The sequence below is a fragment of the Psilocybe cubensis genome, chromosome 4, assembly GCF_017499595.1.
Source record: "Psilocybe cubensis strain MGC-MH-2018 chromosome 4, whole genome shotgun sequence".
NCBI classification, from domain to species: Eukaryota; Fungi; Basidiomycota; class Agaricomycetes; order Agaricales; family Agrocybaceae; genus Psilocybe; species Psilocybe cubensis.
The window spans coordinates 1,212,192-1,230,053 of NC_063002.1; the positions used below are offsets into that span (position 1 = coordinate 1,212,192).

At 46.1% G+C, this 17,862-nt stretch overlaps 7 protein-coding genes across 7 annotated transcripts; 5 read left to right on the forward strand and 2 right to left on the reverse strand.

The window, feature by feature from the left end:
* Positions 1-443: 443 nt before the first annotated feature.
* On the forward strand, positions 444-1,667 carry JR316_0004501 (Chitinase A1; the record flags this gene model as incomplete). The annotated part of the gene is made up of 3 exons (XM_047890265.1): positions 444-664; positions 718-1,055; positions 1,108-1,667. 3 exons carry the CDS (start codon positions 444-446, stop codon positions 1,665-1,667), a joined length of 1,119 nt encoding a protein of 372 aa, XP_047750026.1.
* Positions 1,668-2,149: 482 nt separating this feature from the next.
* On the forward strand, positions 2,150-5,247 carry JR316_0004502 (uncharacterized protein; the record flags this gene model as incomplete). The annotated part of the gene is made up of 4 exons (XM_047890266.1): positions 2,150-2,273; positions 2,327-4,647; positions 4,779-5,038; positions 5,094-5,247. 4 exons carry the CDS (start codon positions 2,150-2,152, stop codon positions 5,245-5,247), a joined length of 2,859 nt encoding a protein of 952 aa, XP_047750027.1.
* Positions 5,248-5,648: 401 nt separating this feature from the next.
* JR316_0004503 (uncharacterized protein) lies at positions 5,649-6,435 on the forward strand (the record flags this gene model as incomplete). Its single annotated transcript, XM_047890267.1, has 2 exons — positions 5,649-6,317; positions 6,382-6,435. 2 exons carry the CDS (start codon positions 5,649-5,651, stop codon positions 6,433-6,435), a joined length of 723 nt encoding a protein of 240 aa, XP_047750028.1.
* A 352-nt stretch (positions 6,436-6,787) lies between these two features.
* JR316_0004504 (uncharacterized protein) lies at positions 6,788-12,853 on the forward strand (the record flags this gene model as incomplete). Its single annotated transcript, XM_047890268.1, has 7 exons — positions 6,788-6,985; positions 7,039-7,228; positions 7,280-7,877; positions 7,931-10,926; positions 10,976-12,405; positions 12,471-12,476; positions 12,524-12,853. 7 exons carry the CDS (start codon positions 6,788-6,790, stop codon positions 12,851-12,853), a joined length of 5,748 nt encoding a protein of 1,915 aa, XP_047750029.1.
* Positions 12,854-13,157: 304 nt separating this feature from the next.
* Positions 13,158-14,671, reverse strand: JR316_0004505 (Transcriptional regulator CRZ1; the record flags this gene model as incomplete). Its single annotated transcript, XM_047890269.1, has 2 exons — positions 13,158-13,382; positions 13,427-14,671. 2 exons carry the CDS (start codon positions 14,669-14,671, stop codon positions 13,158-13,160), a joined length of 1,470 nt encoding a protein of 489 aa, XP_047750030.1.
* A 631-nt stretch (positions 14,672-15,302) lies between these two features.
* JR316_0004506 (NADH-cytochrome b5 reductase 2) lies at positions 15,303-16,492 on the forward strand (the record flags this gene model as incomplete). Its single annotated transcript, XM_047890270.1, has 3 exons — positions 15,303-15,890; positions 15,942-16,336; positions 16,384-16,492. 3 exons carry the CDS (start codon positions 15,303-15,305, stop codon positions 16,490-16,492), a joined length of 1,092 nt encoding a protein of 363 aa, XP_047750031.1.
* Positions 16,493-16,562: 70 nt separating this feature from the next.
* JR316_0004507 (Dihydroorotase) lies at positions 16,563-17,853 on the reverse strand (the record flags this gene model as incomplete). Its single annotated transcript, XM_047890271.1, has 5 exons — positions 16,563-16,921; positions 16,990-17,283; positions 17,315-17,464; positions 17,519-17,678; positions 17,737-17,853. 5 exons carry the CDS (start codon positions 17,851-17,853, stop codon positions 16,563-16,565), a joined length of 1,080 nt encoding a protein of 359 aa, XP_047750032.1.
* Between the last annotated feature and the right edge of the window lie 9 nt (positions 17,854-17,862).

A 17,862-nucleotide genomic window follows, 5' to 3' on the forward strand; every position in this document is an offset into this window, starting at 1 on the left:
CCAAATTACTAGCCCAGTCATGTCTACTAAACAAATTCTACAAAGACCTGTTATTCTACTCAACTCGGTCTTACACTTCTGCTGGCAGAACCAAAGACATTAGAATGATTTTCCGCTGTCATATCACTTTGGCACTCTTTCTCTGGCCAAGTTCTTCTCTAGCCCTTGTTTACTTTTCTAACCTGCACGCCTACTATGGATCTGAACGCCAATTGCAAATGACGTTACCCGCACCTGCTCCAACTGATATTCACGACAAGTCCTCGATGGTCTCATTACCCTACAGCAGAGGACTTTCCTTTAATTCGTCTCCACTTTCGTCCACCGATTTGGTCGATACCACGGTACCGTTCCTGATCATGCCTCCTGTCCAAAAACCATTTGAAACACCTTGCTCTAATTCTACCTCGGGGGGCTATACCTGTCCCTCGCGAATGCTAGTCATGGCCTATTATCCAGATTGGGTGGGGTCTACTTTCCCGCCTACGAGGATTGATTTCAAACGCGTGGATTGGATCGATTTTGCGTTCGCTGTACCAACAGAAGATTTTAGTTTGACCTGGGACGATCCAACTGGGCCCACTCTCTTGGAGGATCTGGTTTCTTCCGCCCATTCAATGGGTGCAAAAGTGAAGCTTAGTATTGGAGGGTGGACCGGAAGCAAGTGGGTGGATTTCTGTGCTAATGTTGCAAACTTTAACTCACTCTCAATCCCAGACACTTCTCATCCGCTGTGGCGACCCCTGATAGCAGAGTTTTATTTGCCCAGAACATTTTAGCTGTCTACCTTCAATACTCATTAGATGGCATAGAAATCGACTGGGAATATCCTGGACAGGCAGGCTCGCCTGGAAACAAATTCCATCCCGACGATACGGCTAATTTTTTATTATTTTTAAATATTTTACGCACTGTCCTACCACCTGTCGCCCGCATTACAGCAGCGGTAGAGCCAACGCCTTTTGTTGATGCCGCAGGTAGACCTTTGACTGATGTAGAGGAGTTTAGCAAAGTGTTGGACTGGGTTTTGATAATGAACTATGACATCTGGGGGTGTAAGTAACTGTTTCTCTCGCAACATAATTGACTTATGGCAGACATTCAAAGCATCTTCTCATCCCGGTCCAAATGCTCCATTGTATGATGCATGCGAAAATTCTACCCAGCCAGACGCCAGTGCGGCTGGAGCCTATGATGCTTGGACAAAAGCAAACTTTCCCACCTCCAAACTTGTACTTGGGTTACCGTCCTATGGATATATCTCCTCATCGACCGAGGCTCGACTTCGAACTCGATCGAAAACGAAAGCAAAGAAAACAAAATCCGGTAAAATTGTTGGCGATGACGGTGATTCGGAAGGTCAAGTACAGTTTAATGAGCTCGTTCAGCAAGGGGTTCTTTTACGCTCTGGTAACGATTCATTCCATTATGAAGTCAACGCCGAATCAGGATTTGAAGGTTTATGGGATGGATGTTCAGAGACGCCATATCTGCGATCATCGATTTTCAATCAAGTGATAACGTATGATAACCCTACTTCACTCGCTATGAAGGCGGCTTTTGCGAAGAAGGTCGGCATGTTGGGCATCAATCTGTTTGATATTCATGGTGACACTGATCGTTGGGATTTGTTGGATTCCATACGCTATGCATTGGAATTACTTTAGAGAAACTGAAACAAAGATTACAATCTACTTTCAAAATCTCTCCAGAAGGACTACGTGCGATAATTTAAAGATCAAATCTACTTGAGCCTTGAAGCTCTGGTCATATACAGTGTGCGCAAGTGAGTCTGGGGTAAGATTGACTAATTATAGCATACGGCCCGATGAGCCGCGGCGTGACTAGTGTGTGACAAGCATGTTTGAACACAATTTCTAGGTGATGTTCCCCGGTCAACAACTATGCCTCGTGCTATAGATTTATTATCTGCAGCGCCCGTCCCAAGTATCTCTTCACGTTATACACTGCAAGGGATACGTAACATCGCACACTCTAGCCTAATATCCTATCATATCTTCTTTCATCGCTCCAAGGACGCCCATGACTGTGCTCTCAAAACCTTAAACTTGTTGGATCCCAACTGCTGAACCCGCACACGCGACTTGTATCACCAATTATCACCAATCAGACTAACCTACCAGCTTAAATGGGAAAAAAGGGAAAAGGAAAACAGAAGCAAGATGAGAAACTGGCAACTGGTAATGATAATGCTACTCTACTTCAACCACCATTAGCCACGGAGGGCGCTAATGTGCCCATGATGGACATCGGTAGGTTATCTTTCATGTCTAACACATCATACTCTGATTTAATCGCATTGCAGGCAATATGCATTCGCCCATGCATCCTCCATCTATCCACCAAGAACATATTCAACAGGTATCCCAAGGCACAGCCTGGGGTTCCGCTCCTGGAGATGGAAATTGGGATTCTCCTGGTGGTGGCTTCACTGAATCTGCGATCCATACAGACAATTGGGCCTCTGGAACACGAGAAAACGATGGTTGGCATCACGCAGATAGTTTACTTGATCCCCCACCAGTCCATTCACATAACATCTTACCTACCATTCACGAGCAAATTCACGAGCAGTCATCCTCCGGCCATTTTGAAACCAGGACGGAATCTATCGTAGGCAGTGAGATATATTCTGACGACGACTACGGTCAAGAAACACATCGAGGTTTTCATTCCCCATACCCGCAGAGTCGCACTGGAACAGCGACAGCCGCCGCTTCCGCTATGGGCAGCCCTCGACCAGCCCCACCCGTCTCTCTTTCGCAGGCTGCTGCTGAAGCTGCAAAATTGAATAATCAACACATGAGTCATGCGAGCGAAGCCGCTCGGAAACTGGAGGAGAGTAAAGCACGTCAGAAAGACAGCTCTGCTCTTGCTAGTTCCGCGGTTCCTACTCCTGCTGTGCAACATGTACCCCTTGCTCCTCCTACCCCTCCTGCACCGGATCGCACCAAGATGTCTACAGCGTCAGCATATGCGGCACTTCACGAGAAAAAGAACGCCCCTTCCGCTGTCAAAACCCCGTCCGCCCAACCCTCAACCTCCGGAGGCAAAAACACCTGGCAGTTCCGTCCTGTTCATCCAGGAGATGAAAATGCCAGAATCATCCCTACAGATCCCAGTTGGATCATGACTGGCGGTAACGAGTGGAGTAATAAACATCGTACATCCAAAAGTGCCCCTGCAGTCCCCACCGCCGCATACATTGACGAGGATGCTTGGAATCGACATTTGAATCATTACCGACAAGCTCAGCAAATGCAACAGGCGATCCATGACAAAAAAGTTCGCCAGGCCTTCCCAGCTCAGCATAGACCTCAGCATAGTAAACATCACTCGCATCCGGGGCACCCTATGCACCACCAGGGACCTCAACATCTTCACGAACGCCAACATCAGCGTCACCAGCATCAGCAACCTCACCACCCTCAACAGCCACAAAAGAATCCAAAGCAAAATCAAAAGTGGCAACGTTGGGGTAAAGATGGATGGAATGAAGAAGAGGAAGAAGAGACAGAGGAATATTCGGAATCTGGCGAGGAAACAGTCGATGAATGGGCAACAGCTGCACAGCACTCTGATGCCTGGGCCCACTCCGGTGGATGGGAACAGCCAACAAGATTTGCAGGGGAACGAGGCCGAGTACCGGATAAAAAAGCAGAAAATCATTGGGGGCAAGCAGAACCTTGGGGAGAAGTCGCTGGTTCCGGGACTGGATGGCGTCGTGAGGCTAGTGAAGGAGGGGGCTGGGGAGAGGCATGGGGGAAACAAGGCGGGCAACAACATCACCAGCACCAGCAACAACAACAAAAGCAGCATTCTGTTCAACGTGGCCACCATCCAGGCCATGGAAATGAGTGGGGTTCGGAAGGAGGCTGGGGCCAGGAAACTTCAGCGTGGGGGAAAACTGATGAAAATGCATGGGGTTTGTTGGGAGTTGGGGGAGATCGGGGAAAAGTGTCAGAGTGGGACACTGGGGGAGATCGAGGAATCGGCGGAGCAACAAATTCTAGGTCTGAATGGCCGGCAACTGCTCAACATAATCAATCAAAGATACCCGCCAACGTCGCCGATATGTCAGGGAGTCGGAACACAGTGTCGGCTCAACAGCGTTCACAGATATTAAATTCTTTTCTCAATAATGCTCAAGGTCAAAAGCATGCTGGAGGGAATGCTGCACAACTTCACGCATCTGCACTTGCTGCCGCTCAAAAAGGACTTCCAAAAAACAAAGTTCAGCATGATGCCTGGGTGGGAGGAGCTTGGGAAGCTGAAGATGATGGCTGGGGCTCTTTGGAGGATGAGGATGGGTACGGTGGTAATAGACGGGTACATTTCTCTCCCAAAACTTCCGACATCTGGGGTGGCAGTCCTCGTAGCGTCCCGTCTAAAACTTTAGTACACGCTCAGCAAGGCCTCGCGACAACACCGATAAATGACGCCTCCAATGTTCGTTTTGTCGAATCCCGAGGTGCAGCATTCGCCTATGTCTCAAGCGCCTTCTTCGGAAATTCCCGACTGGCCCGCGAGAGGATACATTGGATGTTTCCAGTGAACAAAGACAAGCGTGTTGCAGCCATGCATGCATGGGTACAGAAGATGTCATTTAATATTGGCACGTACGGGGTATGTCTTTTCCATTCATCTTTAATCATTTCAGCTGATAGTCATTTTTTTAGCTTTTGAAATTTCTTCAAACTCGTGAAAGGGGAGCATTGTTCTTGAATACAATTTTCAGAATGCACCAATTTCCCCAGGATCCTGCATTTGATTGGCTTACCTTTAATCAACTTCAAGGGACAATGGACAAGACATTACAAGAGTCCGTAGCATTCTATGATCCCGCCCGTTTGGTTATTGTGTTTGTATATCTGCCTTCACAAACTGGTAACAGCGTGGCAATTTGGCGGATAAAGGTCAATGTTCCAGATAATGCCAGGATCAAATACCAGCAGGAGGTTTCTGCGATAACAAAAACTCTGCGAAAAGATACAGAATACATTGTCATGGTCGATGAGTAAGTTTCCTTTTGTGTTTGTGGCCACAACCATTAATTTTATTTGTAAAATAAGGATACCTCCCAAGCCAAAAGCTCCACAGAAAAGTGGTCTACTACGCAAGACTTCATTGACGAAATCCAAATCGAACGCCAAAAACCTCCCCTATACACCGAACGTCAAGTCTGCCCCAAAGGAAAAGCGAAAGTGGTGGAAGATTTTCAGCTGAGTTTTGGCTTATTTATGTATATTGTTTCCAAGCTTCTGCACTGTTTGTTTCCGAATTTGCATGTACTTTTTTTGCTTATACCTTGCTTCTTTGCTGTCTGTATACCATAACATTATTTGTAACATTAGTACCCCCATTTCCCACTTTTTCATGATATCCTAGGCATTTATACCTCTCATGGCAATTTTTAATTCTTCAATTCATACAATTATTGACGTAACCTCTAAGTGCAACCAGGCGCAACTTTGGATAGCTTTATTTTTTTTTTTTTTGGTCAACCAATGCCTTGCTTCTTCGACACATGATCTAACTCCGGGTAGGATTGCTGATGGGAGTGTGGTATTCAGGGATGAGAGCAGCTTGCTACTTGCGTATACTGTGCATCAGACCCACTCATCATCATGGAAGGACTAGGAAATACAAGACGCACTCCAGATAGTTTCGAACAGACTCAACATTCCAGTAACGGAAGACGCAATTACCCTGCCATCCTCCATGTTGCTGTTATATCTACGTTTCTCATCCCCATTGCACTCTTCCCATACATGGCAGCACGACGGCAGATATTTATCCTCCAAAGAAAGATAGAGATGTTGGAGAAAGATACACAACTCTTTAAAGACACCATGAAAGTTGCAATAGCCGATCAATCGTTGGCTAACGCGGAAATCAGCCGGGTTCGAGAGTCGGGACAGCTCTCCATGGAACGTATAAACCAACTTCAGCATCAGGTGTCGAAGCAAGAGTCTGAACGCACAGTTACCGAAAAAGAGTTACGAGTGGGCCTCCGACAGCTTCTGGACGAAACGCAACATTCTCGGTACATGTATTCGGGGCTATTTTTTGTAGTTCAAAGGAATCTGACAGCTTGTTTGTGGGTCATTTACAGAACACAAACAGCAACACTGCGTGCCCTTGGGATGAGTTTGGCTGATATTGCCGCGTTTATGCAAGAAGTTGAGCTAAACTTTGGATTACGCCAGCGGCATGATCATAGGGGGATAGACAGAATGAGGTTGTTAGCTCTTCGAATGCAAAGTCTTTCGCAGCCAGAGGATCACACCATACAGGTCGGTTAGCAGCAATTGTTCACAGCTTACAATCACACAGAGACTGAACACCTCGTTCAAAAAGGGTTCGAAACCACGTCCTGCCGCTGCCGGCGGAACCGCCCAGAAAGAGAATTAATTACGTTGTACAAATTATTTGCTGTTTGATTGGTGTATTAAATTTTTGTAAACTGACTGCAATTCTGAATGAATATTTCTATCTGTGCGAGATACATCCAACTCCAGTAGTTGACAATAACTTCTGCCTGATGTCGTGCGCTGCCATTGGATATATTCTCACGTGTCTTTCCGCTTGTTTGAATTACTATCATAACAATTTCCATTCACAGCGAACCCGGTCCTGCCTCATTGCTAGTCGCACTCTCGATTATCGCGCCTGCCCTTTTCCGCAAGCTATGCGGTGCATAGTGATCATACCTTGACGCCAAATACTCGTCTTGGGGCCTTGAACTTGTTGTACACCCTAAATTATGGATGACCAAGCTATCGCATCTGGAGCGGTCAGTGACCTCGATACACGCGTCGCACCACTTAACATTCCAACAACGTCTTCATCCACAACTTCTGAAAACAAATCAGCCGGCGAAGAACAAGCTCTCGAATCACATGAAGTAATTGAATTGCAGACATTTAGTGATAGGAAGGCTTGGATTGAGGACAAAATCAAGGCATGTCCGTTCATGTATATCTTATTGAGCTCTAAGTCAATACAATTTTCTAGTTTCTCGAGTCATTGCCGCCAATCGATGTTTTCGCTGGTCTAGAGGCATTGAAGTCTTCTTCTGAAGATATTCCTGGGCTTCCTACGCGACTTGAATTACAGAGATGGGTCACAGAACACGATGCTATTGAGAAAGAAACCGAAATTTTTGACACTGGGGAACTAACAAAGCTGAGACAATTAACGAAAGGTGGATAAATTAGATACCTGGGGTGTATTTTATTGATCATCAGTGCTATAGCTGCGACGCAAAGAAACCTCTCCCCAGAAGACACTGACGTGATTGAACTGACACTGACGACTATATACGGACTTGACAAATTGTTGCATCTTCTACGGGACCGCTCTGAAAATTTGGAAATGATGGCGATCAGATTAACCTGGGAAGAGAGTAGGCAGCAATCTTGGAAAGAAAGGCGGCAAATTATTCAGGACCTGGAGACCTTTTCCACAAGCCGAGCGCGTTGGAATCCGTCAATATACGACACCAGTACGAAAATGGAGGAGGCCCCAACTCTTTCACGCCGCGCTTCAAATGCATCCCTTGCGTCCGTCGGTTCGGACAATACTGCAAATTCTCGTGCCTTTTCTAGAACTGCGCGCTTCAAACTAGCAGAAATGTTATCACGAGATGCGGCCCAGTTTTCTGGAAGGGTTACAGGACTTAAACATGGGAAGGTTGCTGCTGCGGGAAAAGCATTAGACAAATTAATTGACCACAGCAGAAAGCCTGTCCCTGACGAACTTCTTGACGAACAAGATCGGTTGGAGGAAAAGTGCATCAATGAGATGGAGAATATCAGTAAGTTCACGATGAACCTGGTCATGCAATGGCGCAAGTACGACAATTTTACTTATTGGTCGGTTTACTGCGTCTAACTTAATATTACAGGGCGGATGAGGTATACGTTGAAACCATGAAGGATCATACTGCAGCTTCCAATCTGCTTGAAGAGATTGAAATAGCGAAGTTACATCACCCGACTGCTCGTCAAAGTGCATCATTTGTTTCCCGCATCGATACCATATTGAAGAGGTTGGCTGTTCGTGGAGATCCATCAGCAGCAGCCAGTTCATTCCCTCATCCAGAACACCCCCTTCTCCCTGACCAAAAGGCCGCCAATGAGGCCTTGGTCAGAACGTTGTCAAACGAAATCGACAAAGCAAATCAATTGGCCAAAAAAGTTGATGGTATTGCTAGAGATTTTCGTACAGCGTATGAAGCGGTTAAACGCGCCGAGGCGTTAGTTACGGGCGCTGAAGAACTGTCCTCTACCCTTTCTTCCTTCATCACCAAGCTCGAGGAAGGTATTTCAACTGATGAAGGAGACGGTTCCTCCCCCGACCTTTCTACCGACCGTTGCTTGGATCCTACCAGGCATTCTGTGTTTTTGGCCTTCCTCCCATCTCTTCTGGAATCCACTCAACGAACTATAGAGGAAGTCCGGGACACCTTAAACATGGCTCCATCTGTTCTGATAGGACTGGAACTTCCTGGTATTGATCCCAAGTTCAAAGAAAATGCTGCTGTCACCGTTGGTAATCTTGCTTTAATCCGAGACAAAGCATCGTCCGTTCGTGATTCCATTGTCCACACTGTTGCCAGATTACGGGAATGCAGGAAAATATCAGCCTCTATCAATTCGAAAGCGACCATGGTGAAGGCTTTAAAATCACAGATCTTGGATTACATACAACAAGAGCGTTGGCAGCAAGAGTCTGGTAACATGGATCCACCTCCTACTCCGGAGGGTTCAACTCCTTCCCCTTTCAATACCATCGGTTTAAATTTTGATGACAGTTTTCTCCAGATAGAATCTCAATTAAAACTCGAAATCACTGATCCGCTGGATGCTCTGTCTGCGAATTTGCAACCTCAGTTGCTATCGTGCCTGAAGGAAATGGAAAACCGACTTCAAGAATCTTTGCAAAAGGGAAATCGCTTTTTGCGTGTACTCTATGCCATTAGGGAACAAGCTGCTGCCATGAAATCAACTCGAGATCAATTTTATCAAATCCTATCACGAATTGAAGACTGTAAGGCTCAAATACAAGAATCTATTGGAATCACCATGGGAACAACGGTGGATGACTCTCCGATGGCAGAGCAGAAGATTATCGACATCGAAGTCTTCGAAGAGGATGTTACAGGGTTTGTGAACAGTCTCACCCATCGCATTCCCTTTGTTTCTCAGCATACTATACACCGGAAAACTGCGGTTAATCCTACATCTCCATCTTACATGTCAACAACGTACTCTGCTTCGGATGTCTTGGATGACTTTGCTATTGATATTGTTTCTGTGGATGCCGGCGTTCGAGCGGATTCGAATACATATGCAATGCGGCTCTGCGGCGAACTGGATACTCTCAAAAAAGCACGAAAGCACCTCAACTTGGCCATGAAAGCAAAACTAGTTGATCGAGCCTTAAAGTGTGCCAACGACGACATTGACACCATTACAGACGAATTGGCTTTGCAAAACTCATTACTTTCCAGTATACCTCGGAATAGTGTCGAAAGCATAGAACAGCTCATTTCACTATCCGACACACTGGGTACATTGGGTAACAAGAGTATTAGCATTGGCAAATCATTTACACCAACTCGCGTGGTCCTTCGAGAAATGGATGAACTTTCTGATGTTCTAGATTCTTCCACAAGGCAATCACTATTCAAATCTCGGAATGATGCCGCCAATAATGTGGAACTCAGGCTCAAGAATTGGGACCAAGGATTTGCAGCCTTAAAAGATTCTGTGCTGACCGCTCTCGCAAGGGAACGGCAGCATCAGGAAGAACTAAAGGCTGCAGAGGAACGTCGACAGAAGGCTGAAGCAGAACGCAGGGCTGCTGAGGAACAAGAACGTCTTCGCTTAGAGGAGGAGGCAAAAATTGCCGCAGAGCAACGTCGTATATTGGAAGAAAAGCTTGTAGAGGAACAACGCATTGAGTTGGAGCGTCAGCGCAAAGCATTAGAACGTGTGGAATGCGAGCGTCTCGCACAAGAGGCGGCGGCTGCAGAACAATTAGCCCTCGAGAAGCTCGAGAAACAGGCAACGGCCACTCATGCCCAGGAACTAAAGGACAAACTACAAAAAGAAGAAGCCGAAAGGGCAAAGCTTGAGCGAGAGCGAATAGAGATGTTGGCGAAGATACATGAGGCCGAATTGCAGCTTGAGAACGAGCGTCGCTTGCACGCCGAACGTGAGGCAGCGGCCGTGGAGCTGGAAAAGGAGCGTCAGTTACAAATGGAACTTCAACGTAAAGAAGACGAAGCACAAAGACTTGCTCAGGAGCAGAAAAGTCGGGCTCAAGTGGAGGAGCTTGTGAAGCAACAAAAATTACAATTGGAACAGTTAGCCCAAGAACAAGCTCAAATGTTGGAAATAGAAAGGCTGGAACGGCATCAGGAGGTCGAGGCTCATCGTATTAACGAAGAAAAAAGTCGGAGAATGAAAGAAGAGATTGAAAAGCAACAAGAAACCGAGCGACAACATATCGAGGACGAGAAGTCACTCCAAATTGAAAGTATTCGGGCAGAGGCAAAGAGGTTAGCTGAAGAACAAACGCGGAGGAACGAAGCAGAGTTACTTGAGAGGCAACATCAACTTGAGAAGAAGAGAGTAGATGAGGAACGCGCCGCGCAAGCCAAGATAAAAGAGCTTGTCGAATCCGAGGCTTTGAGAGCTGCGGAAGAGCTGGCGCACCGAGCAACGCTCGAAGACCTGACAAAGCAACGCGAAGCTGAGAAGCAAAGGCTAGTTGATGAACTCGCAAAATCGGAAACTGCCAGAGCTCTTGCAGAACAGGCGCTTCAAATGCAATTAGAACAAGCAGCAAAAGAATTTCGGGCAGCGGAGAGCTCCAACAAAATTGACGAAGCGGGTAAGTATATTTGCAGATTTTCGCCTTTCCAACTAATAATTTTTCTCAGACGTGTTTGGGAATCAGGCAACACCGAACCCATCAAACCTTCCACGCTCAAAAGAATTGGCCAGACTTCAATCTCAACTTGTTGCACTCCGTAAACGCTTGCGCTCAATTGGGCTCAACGAAGCTAGTCGACCTTCGAAATCATCATCAACATTGCCCACTGATGAAGTGTACAATAAAATGCAGCGCGACCTGTCCTCACTATCTTCTGACTTTAAAACGTTCCCTTCTGACATCAATGATGGTACATTTAACACGGATTTCAATCTTCTGAAAGCTGAACTAGAAGAAGCTTTCGTCTCCCTCCAGGACATAGGAAAACTCGCCCGTGTTCACAATTCTGTTCAAGCATGCGACGCCGCCTTGAGCGATCTTTTAGAACACATTGATAGTTTCCCTGCAGCACCACTAGGCGTGCTATCTTCCTCTCATCGAAGTGTTCCGACGGCAGCTCCAGCAGAACAACTCTTATCACGTCTTAATTTCACTCGTAAAATCGTTGATGATCTTGTCGCAAAGTCTGAAAGTGTCATTGACGACCATCGAGTAAGATCGGAGCATTCTCGAATCCAACAAACTTGGGCCGAACTTGAGGAAATGGCTAATGACCGAATTAGTGGAAACAGATCCCGCCCTAGCAGTACGATTAGTAGAAACAGTTCTAGGGCCGGACGAAACAGCAATGCATCAATGCCAGCTCCGTCTCTTCCGACACAAAGTCGTTCAACAAGAAAGAAAGATTCGTACTCAAACTTATCAGTATCCTCTGTTTCCATGCCGTCAAAGGGAAAGATGCTTGCTCCTCCCGTTCCACAAACAAAGACACGTCGAGTAACGTCTGGATCAAATGATTTGACAGCTAGCCGCTCAACAAGCCGGCTGTCAAGTATATCTTCGAATCGTTCAGTGTCAGGACCACTGAACTCATCTTTATACGGTTCAACATTTGCCTCCAGACAGCGCACTGCTAGTCTTTCGAGCACTGTTACAACGCCAACTCGGACCCCATCTCTTTCTTCGCGCAGTCGTATGGCGAGCGAATCAAAGACAATACGAAGCCATTCTCCTGCTCTTTCAGAAATCTCAAATCACTCACAGTCACACTCTCGCTCTTCTTTGGGCCCTTCCCGTTCTACTGCCAATCCTTCTACCTGGTCGCGGGCACCCAGAGATTCTTTTTCTTCAATAATTTCACGCCCACGTACAGTAACACCAGTCAAAAGACCTGATGCGGCAACAAGAAAAAAGTACGTGGCTGATCCGAAAAGTAAATTGGACATGGCTGTAGGGGATGTTGTCAACCAACTTCCAGTGGGCATCAACGTCGAAGGCATCACGGAGAGTTGGCGAGATCAAAGTGGAAAATACTGGATTGGTAACCAGGACCCGAAGTTATGTTTTTGTCGTATTCTGCGTTCCCAAACCGTCATGGTACGCGTGGGTGGTGGGTGGTCGGAACTCTCCAAGTATGTCGTATTTCTTAATTTTCTTCCTAGACTAATGTATGTTCTGCTAGATTCATCAAAGACCATTTTGCAGAGAGCTTTAGGATAGCACCGGACTCGCCTCGAATAGGACCACAGGACAAGTGGATCAGTTCTACTTCGTTGATGGAGTCAATGTCACTGAAACCTTTATCGCCACCACCTCTTTCACCTCCACGCGCCCCTCACACTCCCGAGCCATCTTTTTCTTTCGTCCCATCGTTTTCACTTATGACGCCCAGTGGTCACAGTCCACAGTCGCTAAAGTCGTCTCCCTCCGCAAGAGGGGGTTCTCCTCTGGCGCCATTGCAGTACATCAGAAAAGCGGAGCCAGAGAATCACTCCACCAACCTGCTCCGGCCAGTGACACCGTCAAAACCACCTCAGCGGGGTAGAACTTCGAATACCAATACACCGTCACGCCACTCCGTTTGGAGACCATAAACGTTATACGCGATATATTTCACATTCTATTTTTTTCTACTGCTTTCCACTCCTTAGAATCTTTTTATACAAACCTGGTTTTCGCTCGGCATACTTATATATTAGCTATCTCATCTGCAACACCTATTTTTCCTTGTCACAGCATCGCATTCCTAACAACATTCTATTCTATTCCATCCATGGACAATTGTATTTCTAAGTCATTGTTTACCATACTTCATTGGCCATCGACGTCTATATCACTGGTTATACCTATCAATATCTAGCTCTCTTCTTCGGACGATGACTTTCTTCATTTTCTTTGTCAACTTTGAAATCAATATGATGTGTCCTCTTCATGTGTCGCTTTAGAAGGTCCTGACGCACAAAGGTTGTAGCGGGTGAGGGACAAAGATGACAAGAAAATGGTCGAATTCCGGTATGGCTTAATTCGTGACGCTTGCATTCGTTCTTTCGCAGAAATCGAGACGAACTAATATCCTCCGGGTTAGTGACAACAGAATCTGAAATACATTGGAACAAACTTGCCAGTGCATGCACTTGAACGGTCTCTGGTCCAAATGTGCACCCACATGGATCAGGATATGGTCACGACGCTTATTACTCTGTTTGCAACCAGAGACATAGCAGCGGAACTCTTCGACTAATTCACCTTTTTCGGAAAGCTTTCCGGCAAACGAGATGAGCCATCGTTTATCATAGTCACGACCTTGATTCCTTAAGCGATATCTTTCAGCCTTAGCCTTGAGGTCTTCGATGTCGATTCCCCGGTGAGCGTCGAAAACAGGAGTTCCCAAATTCAAGGGGACATGATTATACTGCTCATTATCCTGGTACTCCGGAAAACTATCAGGTTCTTCTGCCTCCGATTTACGCGTGTTTCTTCTTGTAGTGATCCTAGAAGATTGGTTTCTTTTTATCCCCAAAGGTTTTAAAGGAGGAGAATACTCAGAGCTGGATGGACTTGGGAAAATGGAAGGTTCGTCATCACTTATTTGCTCGGAATTTTGGAGCTTAGATCTGGCTAACGTCAAGTTGGTATGTTCTTCATATGGAGAAGCGGTATCTGGGCCTGGAGTGGTTGCGTCAAGATGAGATCCAGTCTCCGGAGTACCAACTGAATTATCAGGGGAAGATTTTAAGCAAGTATCCTTGTGAGATGAAGATACATCATCTGGATGAAGGAGAAAAAGACGTTCCGGGACTATGTCTGGAGCAGTTACAGGCACAGAATAAATATCAGCGGGGTTGACTCCCACACAATCCGAGTTCCAGGATGATTCTAGGTGTCGCATGTTGATATCAGCCAGCGGAAGGGCCAAAGGTGGAGTCCGAGTCCGCGAGGGTAACCAGGTAGAAATCTGATTCATATTTATGTACTCATCAGGGGTCTGCAAAGGACCAGGATTAAAGGCAAGAGTATCCGATATGAGCATATCGCCAGACATTCGTCTTAGAGTTTCCTCAGCAGTTGCTGACACCTGGGCAGCAAATTCAGCTACCGATAATCCCGTAAAGGTGGAGATCTTTTCAAAAGACCAAGTAGCCTCTGAATCCTCGGAAGCATTGCTCGAGAAAGGATCAAAACAAGCTCTCATATCACCTTTTGAAGACTCGGAAGCACTGTCCGTAATCGCATTCTCCCCCGCCAGCCCAGCGCCACTCAAAGAAGATGAAAATGCCCATGGAGACCCAAGAGTAGGCGAATGGTTAACTAGTTCTTCCTCTGCCAGGTCATAGATCGAATCTTTCCTGCAAGTGTGACCCATTGACCGGCGTTCAAGTAGCTGATGTCCCAGCCAACTGTCCGTCCGAGAAACTTGACACTCATCCATGTTAGCATCCTTAGGTTCTTTCAATAGTTCTATATTCCTTATTCCAAGCCCAGAAAGCGATAATTCTGTTTCTGGATTTGCCCTAGAATTGTCCAGATGGTTAGACTGAAAATCTGAGTAGGTGTCGCCAAAAGGATCTGCCAATGGAGAAAAATACTGGTCTGGCCAATCACGAGGTAAAGTCAGGGGAGTAGATTGAAAGGTATAGGTCGATTGGAATGGGGAAGAAGTTGTGCAGCCGGTGTATGCCAAAGCGACACCTGAAAAATCATGGTGAGGAGACTCGCCGTAGAGATGGCAGTCGGCCATGAGATTTTGTAGGTGAAGGTATAGTAATGTACAGGAAGGGAGAAAGACCAAAAGCCCCAAAGGCGCCCTTCAAGGACGCAAAAAAAAGAAAAAGAGTAGGCGGGCAACTTCAAGTTGACCTGGCGCCGTCGATGCATATGCTAGTAGGGAATAAATGGTGAAGACCTGTAATGTTAGGGGTATTTGCATTTGCTTGTCTAGAGTGCCACGGCGGGCGGCCCGAATCGCGTTCACATCCCTACCCTTTGCAGCAAAAATGTGGAGACACTTGCAGCGTTCATGCCATCGACCCCTTCATCCCATTTACTCGCGTCCTTATTCTCAGCTACCCGGGAAAAATGTCTTTACGAAACATAATATTTCTTGCAGTGCTCCACCGGAGTTATCTTCAGGAAAACGCATTGCCAACGTTTTAATTGCTTTCTGCGCTGGCTTCTCTATCTACTTCTTCCTTGATGAGCCTGCTTCACAGTTCGAAAGACCGTCAAATTCACCCAACAAATTTATCTTGTCTAAAGTCATATCTAATGAGGACTCGGGACCTGGCACAAAGCTTCTCAAAATTGCTGCACCGACTTATTTCTTGCCCCACAACAATACGGCGAACAGTTTTGATCCTATATGGTCAGTTTATATCAAAGATGATGATATACAAGTCGAAAGGCCTTACACGCCATTGAATGGTGTCGATGAAAACGGACAAATGACATTTTGGATCAAGAAATACCCCAACGGAGAGGTCGGGCGTTGGCTTCACACCAAACGCATTGGTGAGCCAATAGAATTCCGCGGTCCGCTTACAACCTGGACATGGAGAGAAGACACCTGGGATGAAGTTGTGATGGTAAGAGCAGTATTCCCATCGTTTTAACATTAGCTGACAGTCAATGTATAGATTTCTGGTGGCACAGGCATAACACCTTTTGTTCAATTATTTCACAACGTGATATCGAAGTCCCCAAACACAAAGACACGATTCACTTTACTGCACTCTTCTCGTGTACCTGAGGAGTTGCCTCCACCTTCTCTTTTAGATCCCATGATTACCTTCTCGATAGACAACCCAGACAAGTTAAAATTTCATGTCTTCGTGGATGAGCAAGATGGATCCGAACCTTCCACAAGTATTCCCGCAATTTACACTGGAAGAATATCAGAAAATACTTTAAAACGTCATGTATTTCCGGAAGAACCTAAGATATCATGGTGGATGAGCCTTTTCACCAATCCACCCCCGACCCCCGACCCTCGCTCACGTCGAATACTATTTCTCGTATGCGGACCTGAGCCGTAAGCAATAGTTCTTTTAAATTTGGTTTTGTCTGACCGTATGCCAGGATGATAAGTGCAATTGCTGGTCCTTACGGCCGCAATTTTTCACAAGGATCTGTAGGCGGAATACTGGGTAAATTGGGCATTGTTTCCGATCAAGTGTACAAATTATGACATGTCGCATTTTTTTATGTGCGTTAATTTAATCGATGATTATGTGTTATAATTTCAGGCAACTAAACCCTCAATCGTCTTCTTCGATTTCCCATCCTATTTCTTTACCAGCCCAAAAGGGTATCAAACTTTCGTTACCCAATACATATTTATCATCGACAATCTTTTTCGATGACGGTCTCCGCAGCTTGATAACTCTGGCCCCCTTACTCTGGTCTATAGGTTCTTGGTAGAATGCTCTCCCGAATCCACTGACGAAATTTTGCAGCTTGTCGAGTGCTCCAAAAGATTCTAACAAATGGGCCACGAGAGGCAGCAAAATTGGGGATGTATATACACCCGCTGCGCATGCATGAGTAGGGGTACTGGTAGATTTTGCAGCTGGTGGGTGGGGAGCAGAATCCGAACCAAGGAAAAATCGTGGATGGCCTTGACATTGAAAACAGCGTCAGATATATATCGATATGCTTTCCCCTTCAAAATATCCTTCGACTGACCTTCCTTTACGACGTCTCGTAACGCCTGTCGATCGTCTGGAAACTTTGCGACGGGCTTACAGAAGTTCCACGATTGGCCCGCCCAATCGTCCACAATAAGAGCAAGATGGTGGGCGGTAATGCTGCAGGCAACGGTGGGTCCGCATTTTTTTACAGCTTCGACAGCAGCCCGAGTCGTTGCGTGCTCGAGCACGATTCTCAATTTAGGGAATGCATTGTGAATCTTGAACAAGTGAGGCAAAAAACTGGGCTCTGCGTTCAGTACATGAATATTCTGTGGAAACGACATGAGTGCTGAAGAAATGTCTATTCAAATGCAAAATACTAGCCGCCTCTGCGTCTGACGGTACTTCACCGTGCAAATTCAAAACCATGTCGACTTGTTGCATCGCTTCGAATATGGGATAGTAAGTCTCATATGATTCAATTCCTCCGTCAGAATTGGTCGTTACTCCACGGGGGTACGATTTAACGCCTATAATTCACGGTCATAAATAATAATGCGTCTGGAAAAGAGAGAAGAACTCACCTGCAATGCCTGCTTGTTTTGCCTTCCTGATCTCATCCGGCGTCAGTTCTGGGGAGAGATATAATGTCATCAAATATTTGACATTGGGATCAATCCTCTCCAGATCGGCTTTATATTGAAGTGCCTGCTCAGTGGTGGTAACAGGTGGCTTCAAATTTGGCTTCGAGGAGTCAAAGTCTCAATACAGGATGAGGAATTCGGAGATTATCCATGCCCACCATGACATAGGCAACGTCAAATCCTCCTTTGCGAACATGAGGTGTTATGAGTTCTGAAATGGAACCTTGTCGCAAATGAACATGAAAATCAGCAGGAGAATTGATAGAGATAGACATGTTGGCGAG